This window comes from Myiozetetes cayanensis, unplaced genomic scaffold, assembly GCF_022539395.1.
Source record: "Myiozetetes cayanensis isolate MyiCay16 unplaced genomic scaffold, myiCay2020 scf5-8, whole genome shotgun sequence".
NCBI lineage: Eukaryota > Metazoa > Chordata > Aves > Passeriformes > Tyrannidae > Myiozetetes > Myiozetetes cayanensis.
Genome location: NW_026087742.1, coordinates 84169047 through 84188518, shown reverse-complemented (window position 1 = coordinate 84188518; position 19472 = coordinate 84169047). Strand labels below are relative to the sequence as shown.

Genomic DNA, 19472 nt, shown 5'->3' with positions numbered 1-19472 from the left:
CCAACTTTTCTGCTATCATGAGAGTTATTAAATTTCCATTAGATTCAAAGCACTATCTCTATAAAAAGGCATAACTTCATTTACATGAATACTGAGAAAAACTGCCATCTACTTACTTTTTTCTGAAGTTCTTGAATATTTGTTTCCCAGTTTTTATCTTCTTGTGAAATTTGTCTGAAAGAAAATGACACCTGCTTTTTTCCAGAGTGAAATCAGAGCTCTGCCAAGAGTGTTGGAATAAATCCCTCTTATAACATATAGATCACCTCTTTCCTCTTGTGGAGTAACTCATATTACAAACGAGTCATATCCTTCCTACAGCCAGCAGCAAAATTCCCATGAGCATTGAGTTAAAACTCCACTTTGTAACAAGCTCCGTTAAGACACAAAACCCTTCTGCTCCTGGAGAGCCACAGGCTGGGAAGGAGCTGGACTCCAGGGTATGGACCTTTGCGTAGGATCTGGCTATCTGCAATATGTAGTTCCCTTAGTAGTTTCAGGAGCTGATGTGTGTGCCACTTTGCAGTAAAACAAGGGTCGTGTGCTAACATTAACAAGTCAGAACACATATGTTTCACATTTGCATTTTATAATGAATTTTTTTAAGATCCAAATAACTTCATCATGTTATCAGCATAGTCAGCCCTCCAGCAAAAACCTTTGGGGTTTGTAGTTCAGGAGTACTCTTGTTAATTCTAATGAATTTTCACATTGCTGTAAATGTGCTGCGCTGGAGGAATCCCAATTTTTAAGATTAAATACACAATTTTTATTTATATTTCAGAAGTGTCTTCTTTGGAGTATTGTAAAGTCTAATAATCGGTTGTAACCTTTTGAAAAGGAGGTAACTTTAACAGTCTTTTTTCTTTAAGTATTAATACTGCCACTCAATTCAAAGTACACAATACCATAAAAAATAATGTAAAAAATCTTATTACTGGAATAGTTTAAGAAATAATAATTACATTTTCTTGTTCATATAAACATATTTATTCATTAAAACTAATTATTACAGTTTCACTTTAGTCAATTCACATGCACAGTATTTCTCACTGCTATTCTCAGTAATCTAATTCTGTGGCATAACATCTGGTTTTACCAGAATGTAAACAAAACAAGGTTATAATTTTTGTTAGTCCTAGTTTATATAAACTTCTTTTCTATACATAAATAGATAATTATGTCTGCACTCAGGTTCACACTAAATATTTGATTATGAAATAATTTTAAACCACAGCAAGTCACTGGGGATATGTTTTTCAAACTCAACGATTCACTAAATAATACTTAAATTTTTCAGTTAAAAAAAAAAAAATTCCAGCATTTTACTACACTGAAGCCACAACTGCAAGAAAAAGTATAATGACATATTTGTGACCTTTTTAAACCAAAAGCTACATGAAATTTCTAGGCCTTTAAATTTGAAATATATTGATATATATTTTCTGGGCCTTACACATCAGTTTTGTCCTAAAATACTTCATATCTGCCCCAACACCCATGTGATCGAGAAAGAGCTAAGTATCCTCTCGTCCCAGTGAGGATACCTGATCAGCTATTACTAAAGTTACTAAGTATGAGCCCTGGGCTGGTTGAAGCAAACAAAAATGTTACCCCTGATATTAACAAAGCCAGAGTATCATTGTTGGCTTTAGACCGAGATGAGCAGGAGCTCCCTGACGGTGCAACAAATGGCCTGTGCCTGCAGCTTGTCCCCTCCAAGGGTTGGAGTCGGGGAGGTGGGACACCAAGGTTGGTCCTTGCTTACCTGTGAAACGTCCTCAGCTTCTTCCTCAGGAGCATGTCCAGAGTCAGCACCTTCTGCATCAAGAGGCATTTCACAGCAGTCTCCTCTCTGCTGGCCGGGTTAATGCGCTGTGCAGTCAGTCTCCAAACATAGATCTCATGTTTCAACTCTGAAAAGAAACAAATTTCCTTCAGTGTATGAGACAAGAGATGCACAAAATACGTGCAATGAGCCCTGGACTCAAAGCTGTTTCCCAGAAATTTTCCACTTAGGAAGCTCTTTTGTCATTTATTTTGTAGACCTAAAGGGAATGAAAAATAAATACAAAATTTTCAAAATTTTAAATAAATTAATCACTACGTCCTTTTTCAAAAAGAATAAGTAGTGTCTTCAAATGCCTGCAAATGCCTTCAACCAGTTCTAGGGCTAAAATTGTAGCACATTCATTTTTCATCAGAAAATAAACTGTCAGTATACACTAATATACTGCTAATAAGATACTAGTTCACTTTGTAGTTAGGCATTACAGAAAACACTCCTTCACTGCGTTCAGAAAAGACAGTATGTTTGCATGTTCATACAAGCAATTTTATCAATTTAATTTTTTTCTATTCCTCTCAAATTTCATGTTGTTGAAAACAGTGTGTCAAGAATTCAAGGTTTTATATTTTAAGATCCCTGTTCAATCAGCGAATTGCTCTTATCCTAAAAAATCATAGAATCATAGAATCAACTGAGTTGGAAAAGACCTCTGAGATCATCAAGTCCAACCCTTGATCCAACACTACAGTGGTTACTAGACCATGGCACTAAGTGCCACATCCAGTCTTATCTTAGAAACCTCCAGGGATGGTGAATCCACTGCCTCCCTGGGCAGCCCATTCCAGTGTCTGATTACTCTCTCTGCAAAAAATTTTTCCTAATATTCAACCTAAACATCCCCTGGCAGGGCTTAAGACCATGCCCTCTTGTCCTACTGCTGGTTGCCTGGGAGAAGATGGATGTGGAAGTTATGTAAACAAACGACATGTGTTATTAATAAAAAAAAAATAATTATGTAATAACAAGAAAAATTTAAACACATTTTAATGTAGGCAGTGATGTTAACATTTTCTGCTGCACATCCCTAGTGGTTCATGGCATCTGTTTTCAAAAGGAGTACTAAATGTATTTAATTCCCCATGTTCCTTTGTGACTAAGTATATATAATGATAATACAGAGTGAATCGTGTGAAGATTGACCATGAAAAGGAATCATACCTTCTCTGACAGAGCTCAAACATTTGAAAGTAAAAGTGTGCCCAGAGCCTGCATAGTTAAAAAAAAAAAAAAGATATCTGAAAAAGAATTAACTTACATTTTGTATAATACGTGTCTATAGGTGAGCACACATCAGTCAAAGTGGTAATGTTTGCCTAAGTTTTATAGTGCAAGAGCAGAAATATAAATTCACACTATTGAAAACCTATTGACTATCCTAGGTTATTAAACAACTGCTGTTCAGCTTCTTCCCAGAAGGGATTAATAGCTGAACCACAGATATCAAAAAGGTACATAATCTGCTACTTTCCTTCATAATATATTTGGTGATCCTTGACAGGAACATAATCTGACGCAAAAGACATATTAAAACATGGATAGGTGATGCTTATCAAAGGATCCGTGTGACTTTGTGTGGAGATGCTCTCCTGTCATCATTTACTTTTGCTTCAACATTTGTGATACACACAAATATATAAGCAGTAATTTTCCACTTTCTCCCAAAGGGGAAAAAAGTCCTTTCTGTACCTCTTTCTTATGTGGTTTTTGAGTCAGTTGGACCGAGGATAGTTTCGAAGCTACAGACCTCTGTCAAACACTCATGAAGCATGATCATCTGGTTTGCTCTTCTGGTTCCCTATAGCTTGTCTTTGCTGCAACAACTTTTCTGATGACACCCGTTCATCCTGCCAGAACATTTCTCCCCATCCTTTCCAAATGAAATTTCACCAAGGGTTTTGCTGATGGAGGGAAGCTGAGTTATTCACCATCTAACTGAGATGCAAATCCCCAACAAATATTTTCATACAAAGTATCTTTCCTCCTTTAGAAAGGAAGAGGTAGCTATCATCACCGTATCTGTGCCAAAAAAAAAAAAAAACAGATGGAGAGGAAAGCAGCATGACTTGACATTGCAGATTCCTGTTCCACATCTGAAGTGCCCTGGGGCTAAACTCCAGGTTGAGCGAGATCAGCCTGCTGCTTTCTGGTCTATGTTAAAAAATATACTCATGGCATATTGATTACATCGTATACATGGTTTTGATCATGCCTTTATGTACACCATTCTTGATTTTTTATTCCTTTGTTTTCTAAATATCCCAAGGATGTGAAAAACTGACCTGCTGTGGAATTTACTTCAGAGCAAACTCTACTTTGAAAACGAGAACAGTTGATACATCTTTTATATGACGACTCCTGTTGCAGTAATAATTTTTGAAGGGATTTTCTAGGTCATTCCATGGAATGTTTCTCATATTTCTCTTTCATGCACACTCTTATTGTAATAGCTCATTGTGGCATCAGGTGATACATATTTATTAGCAGTAGTTTTTGATTTAAAGGAAATATAACGCAGGACCTTGAAGTCAGCAACAACGCTGAACATGGACAAAATCCTTTGAGTCCTCTTGCTATACTTTTCCCATTTAATGTCTGCAAAACCATTAGTCAGCAACCCTCAGAGTTTTGGAACATCTGATATTTTATGACATACTGTGTTACACATGGACACAAAGGCCTAATGCAACTATACAGTCTTATCAATCACTCTGAAATTATGGCCAAAACAGCACAAGGGCAGTATTTGGCTGCCACTGAAAAGGAAGGTCTCACACCCTGTTTATCCATGTCAATAAGTTCCTGTCCTCTCCTCATATGAGACCTAATCATAGAACCAACCACAGAATCAACCGGGTTGGGAAAGACCTCTGAGATCTACGTTACGTTACACAAGGTTGAGCTCTCTCCTCTCACTTGTCCAACAAACCCAACCTGCAGTGTTTTCACTTTATGGTGGAACAGCCTACTATCTAATTTATCCTACCACTGCTAGGTCTGCTGCTAGTAACTGAAATGGTACATGTGTAGCATGGCAGTTGATCATTAAAGCAGCTTAATTAACAGTTAACTGCAATTGCAGTAGCAGTAGTCAAAGTGATAGAAGCAAAGCTAAGTTTAGTATGCAGTGATCTGGAGTACAAGAAGACAGGACAGCTGCAGCTCAGTCAGCACACTCAGCCTATTATGATACTAAAATCTTTGTGAACATGGTACATTCATAAAGCCCATAGAGCACCACAGCAATCATTATTTCAAAAAAATTATCTTCTATTCTTTGTCTCCTTTTTTTCCACAGAAAATCCATTTACAATTGGAAAATAATAATTTTGGCTTAGTTATAGGATCAAATAAAGGATCATCAAATGTATAAGGCCTATGCTGCAAATATGTTCTGGTTTTGTCATTTAACCTATTTTGCCATGGAGACCACAAATATGACATACTGAACCCATGGAAATTAATGGAATTTGAGCTGCTGGCCTAGACTATGACATTTTAGAAAATATTTTCTGCATTTTCAAAACTATTAAGTTTAATTTAAAAATGCATATTATTTCTGAAGTCTGACAAGTAATAGTCAGATTTATTTTGAGTAATCACACATTCCCTCCCACCCGACTGCCAATAACATAGAAGACATCCTCAAAAACTGAGTGTAATTAATTTGTAGTCTCAGAATCTGAAAAGGCCAGCTTTGTTAATTGAATATACTCAGAAGAGCTTGACCAACCTTGATGAGATGATAAGAATTATTGTTAACCAGCAAGTTTTAACTTGCACCTGCAATAAATACATGAACTATCTTTTTGCAAGCAATACAAGTTTGCACTGTTGGGTTGTGACTAACAACATGCTAAGACTGTTCGTCTAAATGTTTTGGTTAGTTTTCTTTCTCCACATGCTACTGTAGCTTAACTATTTTCAGTAAAGCAGTTATTTATCTTATATAACTACTCAGAATGAGAATATTTCTGTTTAAATGTTAACTGTAAACCAAATTAAGTATCATGAATTCTACCTTAATCTAATAATAGTAATATCTATAACTTTTAGTAATTTTTAAATCTCTGATATCACGTAATCAATCCTCTAAGCATAATTAGATTGTGTTATCTCCATTTTAAAAGTGCAGAAACTAAATCCAAGAGGTTTTCTACTCCCAAGAGTAGAAAAAATTCACCTCGAGGGATATTTCAGCTCAATAGCTCATGACTCTTCTTCTAGAGGCAGCACCCCTCAACAGGACACAAGCGTAAGGCTCTAATTTGGGGGGGAAGGGAGGGACAGCAAAAAACCCTGAACTGAAATGTTCTTCTCTTTCTTCCTTTGAACAGTTCAGTTCACCAATAGTGGATAAAGGTAAGCAGAGGCATAAACATTGCAGGGTCTTCAAAACTATGACAAAACATGCTTTGCCTTATTCAGCTAAATACTTGCAATGGAATGCAAGAAATCAGAACAATGGTGCATAAAGCAATACAGGGCATTTATTTAAGCTTTTCAATTCAGTCCAACAGCTGGGGCCCCATGTGGTAATGAAGGCATCTAATGCCAGCTCTGTTACCCAGCATGGGATTGCATCCATTGCACAGGAATTACAGGATGCCCTCACCCTTGTGGCAGAGCAGTTGAGGCCTGGGCAGAAAATTGCAAAGCTCGGAGGGTGGCACATGCCTAAGTCACCTCCGAGGAGTCGTCCTCTGGGCAAGCTGGGGCAGGCTGCAGCAGGCCCAGGATTAGGCTGTTCGAAAGCTACCATACATCAAGTATCCTTCTCCTTCAAAAAGCAACTGGAGTTTTATCCTCACTGTGCTTTGGGTTTCCCTCTGTCATTTTAGTTACTGAAAGAAGCTACAACACTACAGGTCCACTCTTGCATCTTATAAGGGAATAGTCAATTTAATGTGTCTATGATGGTCACATAAGACTCAGATGGAATAATCCACAGATACTAAAGAGAGTCAGATTTCTCATAACATTCCAAGATGGTTGATAAAGACACACATTGGTTTTGTCCCTGAATGACAGGTGGGATATCTCTCTCTCAGGGTAGATATGGGCTCTGTTCTCATCTCCAAGTAAGTCAGATTGACAGCCACAAACCTATTTCAGTCCTTGTGGTTTTGTCCCTTGGTTTCATCTACCGCAATTCCCCATCTTTTAACAGCAGAAATACGAACATATTTAGGTTCCATGTGTGCTCATTAGCAATTGCTTAATGGGCTCACAGTGCTCTGTTCTGTTACACTGAGAATGGCACAGGGTCATGGGAAGTCAAGAGTCAAGTATTTTGAGAACTCAGTTATCTAAAATTCCATTGCAGTTTGTTTCAGAAAATTTTCCTTAGGTATGAAATCTAGAAAAATAATTTTGGTTTACTCATTATCAAAAGATTTTAACTCAGACTGCCAGACTTGAGAATGAAAAACAATTTTGCTGATCTTTTCCATTAAAGTACAAGACTCAATTAAAAAAACTCCAATTCACTGTACTCTGCTCCAAAGTCAATAGATACATTCCAGTTATAAAGCATTTGCACAAATTATAACTACTATTGATGTCCTTTCAAGACCAGGAAAAGCAGAAGTGCTGCAAGATGGTATTAGTGAAAAAAAGAATCATGAAAAGATAGAGCCACAAGAGGACAACTCTCTTTTGGATCATTCCAAAAGATAGTGCCTCCTCTAATGATTTTAATAGGACAAAATGAGGAGCAAAATAATGAAGCACACTTCAGAGTCATGATAACTTTTGTCAATGGTTCAAATGTAAAAATGGTGACTAAGATGTTCAACACATTTTGATAAATAAAAATGGCAGAAGTAATTAATAATCTGTCAAGATTACACTTATATTTGAAACATCATCACAGTGAAAGCTTTCTACACCAAACAAATACAGACCTAGTCTTAACCAGAATAGTTCTTTTAAGCTCTGTGTATTAGGAAGATCTTATGAACTTCTGAGCCATTGGAATAAAGTGAAAAACTTTGTTATAGCTTCACCAAAACACTGTTAAGAGAATACCCAGGGCATGCCAACTAGTGTATATCTGTACAATTGTTTCACAGTTGAGGTTCCTGTTCAAAAACAGAGGGCCACAAGTGCTGTGAAAGAAACAGGAGGTGCCACTACGTAATTTTCTACCTCCCCTCAGTGATTTTTCTGTACTGATTCCTTCCATGAAAAATGTGTATAATAAATTGTAAAGTGCTGCTCTATTGACTCAAAATGACACTATATTATACTTTCTTTCTGCCTAAGACAGGTAAAGTAATATTACAGCTGCCTTCCTGTGATGGCTACATTATTGATGCACTAAGCAAATAATATGAGATTGTTATATTCCCCTTGTTCTGCAATGTCAGGATAGTATTTTTATCATCTGAAGACAAGAAAAGACAGATTAATGTTTTTCTCTATCCAAGGGGAATACTCCATCAGCTCTAAAGCAGTTCAAAGAACATATATAGGAATTTAAGCATAAAACTATCTAAAATATTTAAAAATATAGAAAGTTTCAATATGTGGCAAGTAAAAAACTACACTTATTTTCATCATTGGAAGAGCTATTGAAGATGCAAATAATAAAAGACAGCTTTTAGTTTACATTTTCAAACATAAAGGCATGGCCCTAGTGGATCCTGATATGCTATCCAAAAAGGAGTATACAAAATATCTGAAGGTACATTAAGACTACCTAGTTTGAGACTGAAAGTCCTACAGTCCTTTCAAATAAGACACAATATGTGGCAGAAAGTTATTAGATACCAAGATAATAAGAAAGCTGAATCTTTTAGTTTAGCATGGTAACATCCACAGTAGGAGAGTCAGAATGTTAACTATTCACTAGCCATTGTTAATATATACAACTGGATTGCAGAAAAGAGAGGTGGGAAAAAAGGAAAAACAAACAAACAAACAAAAGAGCCCACACATTTTACTTCCATATGATTCTTCAAGATTTAAAAATATATTCCAGTGAAATTAGGACCCTGGGCGAGGACAGCAGAGTGCAGTGCATATTGCAAAACTGCCATTCAGATTGAGCTGAACGCTTGAAAACATCTTGAAATATTCCTTTGTTTGGACGTTATTCTCTTCAAAATCTACTTGCAGGTTTCCTCGCTTGAACCAGCTTCCAAGTGAGTACAGCCCACTACTTTCAACATCACATTATTAAATACTAATAATGTTTTACTGGTAGTTATTAAAGTACCTACCTAGGTACAGATGCACCTCAGGACTGAGATTCGTCAATATACTTAATTCATCTACATAACTGATGTACCTCTCACTGATTCTAGATGGTCCCTACAGTTACAAATATGTAACTAACTAAAAGAGGACTAAGGACTGTTCTCTGACCCTGAGCAGCACATGTGCTGATGCTCCATAACACCTTATCCCGGGTTCTCTCTGCATCCCTGCGCTCTCTTTGTGGCCCTGGACATTACTATTATTTTATATGGGCTTTTTCAGTTCAGAGTGTCTGAAGAAGTATTGATTTTTCTTTCAAGTCATCACAGTAGTTCTTCCCCAACAGTAAACTTAAAGGTTTCACATCATACTGCGGGACATAGCATGAGGGCACAGCATGCACCACCAGTGCTAGAGAATGCAGAGGCCACCCAGATGCTCCATTCCCTAGGAAAATTACAAAGCTCTTAAATCATTAACTAGAGCCACCTGTCCCAGGGAACCATTCCCTCAGGCAGGCACATCAGAGCTATGACAGGCAAGGGGGTCCACAAGGACAAAGCAATAATGATTGGGGCTATACCATCTATATACCAGGCTATAGCACTGGGCTATACCATCTCTTCAGCTACAACTACAGTTGATGATGCCTGTGCTTGGTCAATCACCTGCAGCACAAAGCACTACAGCAGACATTTGTAACCACTATGGCACACACAGCGGAAAAACTCACCAGACATTATTGTTAAATGAGTTTTTCAGTTTTACCTTATTTTCTCTCTTGACCATCCCCTTAGCTCTGCTGTTCTTTGCACAGATTCACATGAGTCCTGATGCAAGCAGTACATACTTTAAATCCAGGAACAATACCTGGACGTCTTTCAGGAAGCACAGTCCTGTCAATTGAACAACTGACAACCCTTAATTATCATTGCCCTACTTCTTTCCTCTTCTAGATTTCTACATTTTCACTGCATTTGGTACTTCTATTTTCCCTTCCTCCTTCTCCCTTTTCTTCTCTTTGAGAAGCATCTGTAAGGCTCCACATGGAAGAAAGATGCTCACTCATCTGGTAACCACATTTCATGTTGTGGAAAACAGCACTTTGTTTTTCACACATTAAGCACTTTATACATGACTATGATTAATTAGAAAATTCCTTCTGTTGTTGGCTTTACATGCTGACTTTTATACTACCATCAGTATTTTCCCAGCTGCTGCAGTGAGCTACACCAGGGAGAATAATGTGCTCCCCCCTCTCCTGGCATCACCACTTCAAGGGTGGATCTCTTTCAGCCAGCAAAACAATAGGAAACAAGAGCAAGCAGCAAAGGAGAAATGGGGAGCTGATGCCAAAGAAGTTGTTGTGTTAGGAGAAAGCTCTTCCTCTGTGGCAAAAATGGCAATAATAATACTTGTCACCAGACCATGTACCACCCACTCTTCTGGGGATAGCAACCTTCCCAAACACCGAGGTCCACATCTCCACAGCTTAATAGCAGAGACATAATAGTGCATCGTTATGCTCCCCGGGAACTAAATAATGTATCATTAACCCTTAAGGGAACAAAAAACTCTGGTTTCAGGTTTTCAGAGGGGAAGTGGGTAAGCTTAATTCCTCTTACACTCATATATTATTATTTCCACTTACATATACTTTTGGGAAAATGTAGATATATATATTCTTCTCAGCTTACTCTTCTAACCCTAGCATCTTTTCCTGCATCACATAGAACAAAGAGCAAGTTTATAAGCTGAAAGACACATCAAAAAGTCCTCAAAATATCTCTTCATTCTTAAAAGACATTAGATTTTTTCTCTCATGGCTGAGTTCTTCAGATTCTTTTTTTTCCTTTGCAATATGCCCTGCTTAAAGCCAGTGCAGGCAGACAGTGGTTTCTGAGGAAGCAACGTGCATTTTTACTGCTGCAGAGGTGCTCCAGTTCAGTCTGGAAGCAACAGAGACGCTGGTAACATCCAGCATTGAAATGAAGCTGACAATGTATTTTCAGAATATGAGCATTGTCTGTTTTTAAAATTAGTGCTAATCCATTCTCAGCAATCTGTGTAGCCTAAAGCAACAGAAAAACCCCTTAAGGCACATGGCTCACAGGGAAAAAAAATCTATGGAAAATAATATACTAATTAAATCTCACATATCTTGTTTAATTGCTAATTAAGGGCAGGGTGAGAGAAGGCTAGTGTTTAGTTGATTAAAACAGCTGCTTCAAACAAGCCATTTGAAGTTATCACAGAACCACTGCACCTGAGATGAAAGGACCCCTGAAAAGCACCTTAGAACCCATTCAGCAAATTCAAACCTTGGCATCTATCTCCTAATGGAGCTGTGTTGGTCTTTTTCTCTTCCTTTTTCACAGACATTTTCAGTAGAAAGAGTGGCTCTTCAGCATTTGCTCTAATTGAACAGCGACTGATTAGGTTTGCAGCAAAGGACAAGCAGCTGATTGTAAGAACACATGGTACACTGATTAGGAGACTGCTATATCTGAACAGACTGAGCTGCAAATAACAAAGATACCAAGAAATTAAATGAGGGAAATATGCTAACTAATGTTTCACTAGTACAGTGCTTCACTGGCAAAAATACTATGTTAGTGAATAAACTGTACTATTTAAATTAATTTTAAAAATTGTAATGCATACTTTATTTCTTAAAAATCCAAAAGCTTTAAAAGTTTATAGCCGAAAGCAAAAAGTAACAATTCTATTTTCTAAAGTATATATTCACAGAATAATGCTATTATGTCAGGATCAACATTAGAGTTGGCAGAATTAATTTTCTTGCTCCTTAGATATTACTTGTCTCAAGACACCGTGCAAGCTAGTATTTTTAAAGATAGTGTAAGCATATAATAGCCCTAGTTATTCATGGAAATATTCATGAGGCTATGACTTTTATTAGAAAATAAGAAATTAATAAAAGTAGATCAATTTTTTTAAATAAGAAAGTTGGGAAGTTATAAAAAAATGCTGAATACCAAGAACTTACTAATGTGTTTCCAGGCAATGAAGAAAAGTAATCATTTATATAATAATGTATAATTGCACATATATATAATACAACTTGTCCCCAAGAAAAAGATTCCCCTGAATTCTCTTAGAAAACAGTTAGGTAGTATAACTTCTATAACACCTCAAAAATGTTTTGGATCTTAACACTGAGAAAGACTCCGGCCCCTAGAGATATACAGGTAAGGTGAGTGCACTTTGTGCTGAATGGGTGCTGAAGTCCCTCAAAATCAAATGTCTTCACAAGAAATTCCTAAGCAGTGAAATCTCTTCTCTGACCTTTTTATGAGAACAGGTTCAAGAGACATAATCCACCACAGAGAGGACTGTCACTTCTGCCTTTTTAATAAAGTCCTAATCCTAAAGCAAATGTTCCCTGGAACAAGGCAAGGCACTACAAGTGGTACTCGTTTTGCCTAAATGAGTTACCTATCATGAAGGTTTCTGACACCAAGTTAGTCATCTTGGATTTCCCTTATATTCAAAAGGAAGAATTCCTTTTGGGAGGCTGCAATATATCTGTTCTATCACATTAGTTTTTAAGAGCACTTATCTTTCTCCACAGATTATGATAGATCAACCCTATCAAAAGTTGTCCTCCCCATGCCAAAAGATGCCCTAAACCCAGGTTCAGAGATGTCATAGGGCACATTAAAACATCTGTTGTGTGGTCAGTGGAAGCCTGGATCCTAAGGCTTCTGCAGCCAAAGGTGAGAAAAGAATCCATCCCATGGAAGAAACAGTTATACTGTACTATCTTTTCACAAAGATTGCTAAGAAATTTTACTTAGTGAATTCCTTCTTACCTCATAAAGACATTGGGAACATTTTGGAGCTATTATTAAATTAATCACTGAAAGAGAAGCCTTAGAAAAACGATGAAAAATTCAAAATGACTGAATAGAAAGACATGAAAGCATGAAGACAAAAAGGGCCTGACATAGCCAGTAGTCATTGAAACTGCTTTAACAGCTTCAGAGACTACTGAGATGCAGGACATAAAAAGGCATAGATTAGTCCTACTGAATTGTAGAAATTATGCACCAGGGAAACTTAGGGTTGGAAGAACCACAGAGGCAAGTTGGAAAGAATTTGGAAAGTTCTACTTTGATGAAATGTCTTGCACTGACCATAAACTGGGAAAAAAACTGCTGAAAAATCCAATGGAAGAAAACCAGCAGCAAGGGAATGCGTCAGTGCCTGTCACAGGGGAAACTTGGGATATTTCTTAAGATATGTTGTGAATTCAGCACCTTGTGCAGATGTTATGTGTTGCAATACAAAACATTCTGGTATTCAAGCCTATGTCTATAATAAATAATGGAAAATATCCATGCAAATATTGAAATATATTTAACAACTCATGTCAAAACCTCAATCTGAGCACCAGAAAAACATCAATTTTTAAAAATCAGAAAATATCACCACTAAAAATAAAATCTTACTTATTAGTTGAAAAATTAATGTTCAGAGACTGAAGTAGAATGGGAACTTCCATCTGAAGACTGCTTTGTATTCAGTTTCCATTTAGTACATATTCTAACACATATCATGTAACGATAATAATTTTTTTCACGCTCACACTTACCAACAATTTCACTTGGCTCCTTATTGTAAAGTTTTTTGTTCCAGTAAAGGAGTCTGAGAAAAGGAAAGGAGACCAGAACAACAAGGCAGATACCCACAAACATATGCCCTGTGAAGGCTGCAAAATCCAAACCCTGAAAATAAAAATGAAAAACTAAATTAAAAATCACTTATTTTTCTATATTACCTACAGGGAAAACTATTCAGCTATATGTACTTTAGGAATCAAAGATAAACATAAAGCAATAAATAAGTTCCAAGTACAGTATCTGCTGTATCTCACCTGTTTTGAGGAGACAAGCCATGTTACAATATAATTCAGACAACTAAAACATAACATTACAAGTTATTCTGAAACACATTTAGTGTTCCTGACACAGATAATAAAAATATACCCAAACTGAATCATTAACTTTCATTTCTCACTTAAATCACTGAAAATTAATTTTAAATCATACTAACTCTGGAATAGTTAAATTTTAATGACCAGCTTTTATGTTAAACTGTTGACAATAATTCTATCAATTATATTTTAACAATAATTCTATCTGAACCATTCTCCTACAATAAAAATATATGTCAATATTCTCTTTCTGCCTAGTCAATAAATCAACACATTTCTAAACATTTTGCACAATGGAACCATTTAATGAAGGGGTTCTCAAAAATATTAAGCAGAACACATTATAAAGGCAGTGCTTTCAAACAATAAGAATGAATAGTGACAACTTGCCTTAAAACTTTAAAGTTTGAGCAGAACATTGGACTAGATGACCTCTAGGGTACCTTTCAACTGAATTATTCTGTTTTCCATATTACACACAATGTAATGGATCAGAGTTAGCCTTTGGGCTGGGATTCTCTGTAGTCATGACTTGCCTGCCCAAGAGAAGTTATCCATAAAGCTCCAAGGCAGATCACATTCAAGTACTCTGGTAGTAAGGAACTGTCTTATATTCACAGAGCAGAGGTTGTCTGAACCAGTGATCCCAACAGAGCAGCTCTGTGGAACACGTAAGAAAGAATAATACAAGCCCTGGGTAGCTCAGGTTGTCGAAACTGAATTTTCAGAGCATCCACTGATTGCACAGAGACTCTAGAAAGTTAGTGTATCTCCCTGTGACACACTTCTATTCTTTATTGTCCCTTGCTTTTTCACTGTGAGCTTCCTATAGATCCTTCCGTAATTCCAATGTCTATTAAAAACAGTTTCCTTTGCAGCATCAGCTGATACTACCTCCAGTGTGTTAAGACTACTGGGAACTTACTACCTTAAATGTGTGTTCTACTATATTGTCTCCTACTAAAAGAATTTATGTGGAAATTTCCTAGTTGAAATGTCTCTGGTTCAAAAAAGGGGGAAAAAAGTTTCTATATTGTACCACAGGGCATAATAAAAAGACACATGACACAGGGAACTGATTACAGTCATAAAGAACTTTCATAGCCAGATAAAGATTGGTGCTCTTTGGCAAAAAAAAAATCCATAGCTTGCAGACAGTTAAATAAATCTCAAACCAAAAATATGCAGACCTAGGATTAGAATTTGATCCTATTAAAAATACAGGTTTAAGCTTCATGAGCTAAAGAAAATCATCCTTAGTTGCTATATAATAGATTCCTTGACTCTTACACCTCTTCATTTGCTGGCCTTTTGCTCACTACAGCCATTGCTTTTATGGAAGCAGAAGGAAGACCCTTCAGGAATTGGAATGAGATTATTTTAAGAATTGGACAGAAGAATGTGACACTGCAAATGAAAATAATGTACCTTCATTCGGTTTGCCTACATAATAGGTCAACCAGTCAGGTGTCTGGCATCTCTGTAAGACAGATTTTACAAATCAATTTTTATAAATGCTTAGAAAGATTGGCCTCTGGGCATCAAGTCAAAATTCAGAGCTACAGAAGACATTTTTGTGAGGGATGAAATCAACATTCATAACTCTGGGAAATTTACAAATAACAATGAATAACAAAAAGAAGTCCTGCAAAGGCTCAGTGTTTGTAAGACCTGCCCCCAAAGTATATTCTCCATGTTTATTTCCTTAAGAAAGTAATTTAACATTGACAATAAATGTACTTTTACATTTATTTGTGTCTAAGATTATAGCCAAAGAGAAAGATCGGAAAATTTTGACCAGAAAAATAAGAATCTTAAAAGCAAGGTGAATTGTCCTTGGTTCAGAAATTTCTCAGCTATTGACAACGTGCCATTAAACAGTTCAGAAAGTATGCAAAAATCAGCATTCAGTTTTGTATGGTCTCTAAAATGGCATAAAGAGAGGTAGGAAGCTGAAGAGAATTAAGCTGTAAAAACACTGAAGCTACACCAGCCGCTACACCAGATACTACACCAGCCAAAATAATAATGCCTAAATCTGACTGGAGAAAAAAATTATCCTGTGAAAGAAAAAATGACTGGGAAACTGGTCAAGGAGCAATAAAGTAATTAGGAGTGGTCAGAATACGCTCAATACAGAATTGCCAGAATGAGGAAAATTACTTTTGCACTCAAACTAGTCTTATTAAAAAGAGCAGTGAAGATGAATCTTTTCTTAGGCTGGCAGCAACGTGCCCACATCATGAAGAAGCCAGCTATGAGGCCAAGTATGGTAGTAGAAATTATCTGTGAGGATACACAGGCATAAATATACAAGCTAAAGCAGGAAATAAAAAACATAAATAGGAATCAAAAGAATTCTTGGTAACTCTTGAGTTTAAATATGTGGTGTCTCCATCACATGGTAAAGGATCTTGAATTTAAGGAAGTGACCCATTGCAAAGAAATGCAGATATACAAATTCACTTGCCTTTACTTTTTTGTTATCACACCAACTTCTGTGAAAAATAAAACAAAACTGTGCTTTGTTACTGCAATGCCACAATGCAGAAGCTTCTGAAAAAATACAGCACAAGAAATGTGTCACTTGAAACCCACAAAACTAATTTCTTGATGAAGTAAATCACATTAACCTACAAGGCAAACTAAAATGCTGAGGTTAGGAAGGAGGTCTCAGATCTGCCTGACAGCTGAAGGAATTGAAATGAGATAGAGATCAAATACTCTTTAAAAAAATCAGGATTAACACAGCTTTATGACATAAGAGCTGACGTAGATAAGCCTTAGAAGTGATTTGCAGACATGATCACAAGAGGAAAAAAAATTGTCTACTAGATTTTTGGCAGCCTATCTAAGGGCTTATACAAACTTTTCAAAGAGAGTAGCTGGGCTGAGATTCAGGATTTTGTTAAACTTCATAATATTACCCCATTGATCTTTCTTATCTCCAAGATCCCTGGGGAAATAGAAAACATGCTACCCTGCTCTTTCCAATTCATCTGAAACAAATAGTTTCCTAGCATGAGTGTGCTTATTTCAGAATAGAGCTTGCATGACTGCACTGCCTGTGATAATCCAAGACTGGAGTTAATTCTCTTCCCATCCCTTGCTCCCAGCTTTCATCTCCATTAACTCCTTGTATTGATCCACAAGAGACAATGAGTGAAAATGAATCCTGATGATCACTAGCCTTGGATAACTGACACCCTCTAGCCATTTTTTATGGCTGATACTTTTTAAGGCTTACAGTGAAATACAGACAACTGCCTATCCTGATGCTTTGGGCCTCTCTGCAGCACAGAGAATGGGCTTTCAGGGAAAAAGAAGGACAATTTCCCACCAGACTCTGACAGGTAGCTGCCAGCTGGCAGCCTCTTGGAGAACTTTAGGAGATTAAAGGGTTTTTCAGTCTCTGCACCTCAGATACAAACAGTGCAGCAAAGGATATCAAAATGGTTGTACAGTAGCTTCATCACTTGCTCCTGCTCCCCTTCCCAAAGCCCAGGAAGGGCATGCAGCATTTCCACAGAGTACATTCATACTCTGTGTGGCTGTGAATAGCACATTTTATACCTCCTGAGTCCTCTGCACTGCTGGGGCCAGGATTCAGCATTGTAAAAACACATTAAATTGCTCCACATGTCTGCTGCATACAACTAAATGTCATTTTCACAGAGATTTTCCTTTCCTGCACAATAGATTGGAATAGAAGTGACATGCACAATAGGCAAGAAGTATTTTTCTTCTGGGAGATTTCAATCTATCAGATAAATACAAAACATGCTTCAAATGTCCCTTACTTGAGGCTATGCTGATTGCATCAAATTTCTCCTGCTCCCCAGTCGACAGAAAATCTAAAGATTTTGTTTTAGCAAGACAACAGCCTAAAGGTTCCACTGCCTAGAGATTCAGAGCTGAAACAAAGTGGGCATCTTTCCTTGGTTTATAGTTTAAAATGCAAAGTCAAATATATCAATTTCATATTAGGAAGAAGTATCATACTGTTTTCCAAAAGGCTAGCTTTAATCAAAATGCTCTTGATCATTACTTTTTTATAGTTTTTGGAGATGTGAAGTTAAATTCTAGTAATTCAGACCCTTCCAGAAGAAAATTACCATTTTAGAGCAAAGAGAAAACAAAAATTATAGCTGGGTGCAGCAATTCAGGGAGCAGCAAATTCTGTGCTTCTAGCCACAATGCCCTTTACTTAAGGTTTTAAAACTAATAAAATGAAGAAGAGCAAGAGTAATTTCTACACTGGTTTAAACAACCCTTCCAGCTGAGTGACTGAGATCTACATTGTCTCAGGGGAGCTGCTCATGATGTCACTGAGCCAGAAACCACTGATCGTGTAACCCAGTTACATGAGGATAATGTTTACCTGAGACATTGATAAACCTCCTTTTCATTAAATACAATCAACCGATATCACTTCATGCTAAATTTCAGCATGAAGGCTGAAGAGGAAAACCTGATGTCTGTGAGTTTTGCAGGGGATTCCTATTAAATGGCAGGAATAACTCTGAGTGGGATGCTGAAACCCCCAAATCCTCAGCAAACATCAGATTAGCAGCACAAGCTTTATCACATGCTAACAAAAACAGTAAATAAAAGGATGTAATCCGGTGAGTAGTACATGCTAAAACTGGCTTTGCCCTTATCATTACCTCTTTTAGGCAGATTAAGGCTAGATAGGCTGGTGCACATGTTCACCATCACTATGGTCACAACATCATTTTGCTCTGGAGACCTATTCCCCATCCATTATTTAAAGAACTTGTAATCACAGCCTATGCTTAGAGCACAAGCAACTTCTGATTTCAAAGGTGTGACTATAGATACTTGTGAAGTTCCCAAATAAAGAGGATTTGGTGTTCAACCTTTCTGAAAGCAATGACCATATCCAACTGGTTCATGCTCTATCATGCATATAAAAATAGAGTTCCCAAAGTCTGAAGCACATATCTCTTCAAGATAAAAATATAATTTTATTAACAATAGTCACTCAGTAGCAGCACTCTGAAGATAATAAAACACTAAGAAAAAGTTTTGTATTCACTGAACAAGTTTTACATTTACTCTTAATGAGAACTCTTATTTTCCTTCCCTAAAACCTCAACATAAATGTTATTTTGTGAAACTTCTTCCAATTCCCACTAAGAATAAGCAAGAATACTACAAATGTTCCTCTCCTATTATGCAAATGTTCCACTGATTCCAGTCATGATAGTAGAGAATGTCAGGATTATAAATTAACAATGAAAGAATTCTTTTGACATTCATTTGCATCTCAAGACAAATAGGAAGACTTATCCCTACATTTTAATGAGCAAAATGTTACAAAACCCTCATTTATTCAAACAAAGCTTAAATAAAGTATTTTTAATATGATGTGAGTTTTCCCTTGAACCTAGGGAGAAAAAATCTCTCCAGCATTACAGTAAACAAAGAATAAAGCATTTC

The 19472-nt window shown here is 36.8% G+C and overlaps 1 protein-coding gene across 1 annotated transcript in view; it reads right to left on the bottom strand.

Annotated features, from left to right (window-relative positions):
• Nucleotides 1–19472, bottom strand: part of OCA2 (OCA2 melanosomal transmembrane protein) — a 185938-nt gene that overhangs the window by 89215 nt on the left and 77251 nt on the right. Inside the window, exons 15-17 of the mRNA XM_050334190.1 lie at nucleotides 13668–13800; nucleotides 1769–1916; nucleotides 117–174 (exon numbers count right to left, since the gene is read on the bottom strand). Coding sequence (XP_050190147.1) covers nucleotides 117–174; nucleotides 1769–1916; nucleotides 13668–13800 — 339 coding nt within the window. The remainder of the gene's footprint in view (nucleotides 1–116; nucleotides 175–1768; nucleotides 1917–13667; nucleotides 13801–19472) is intronic.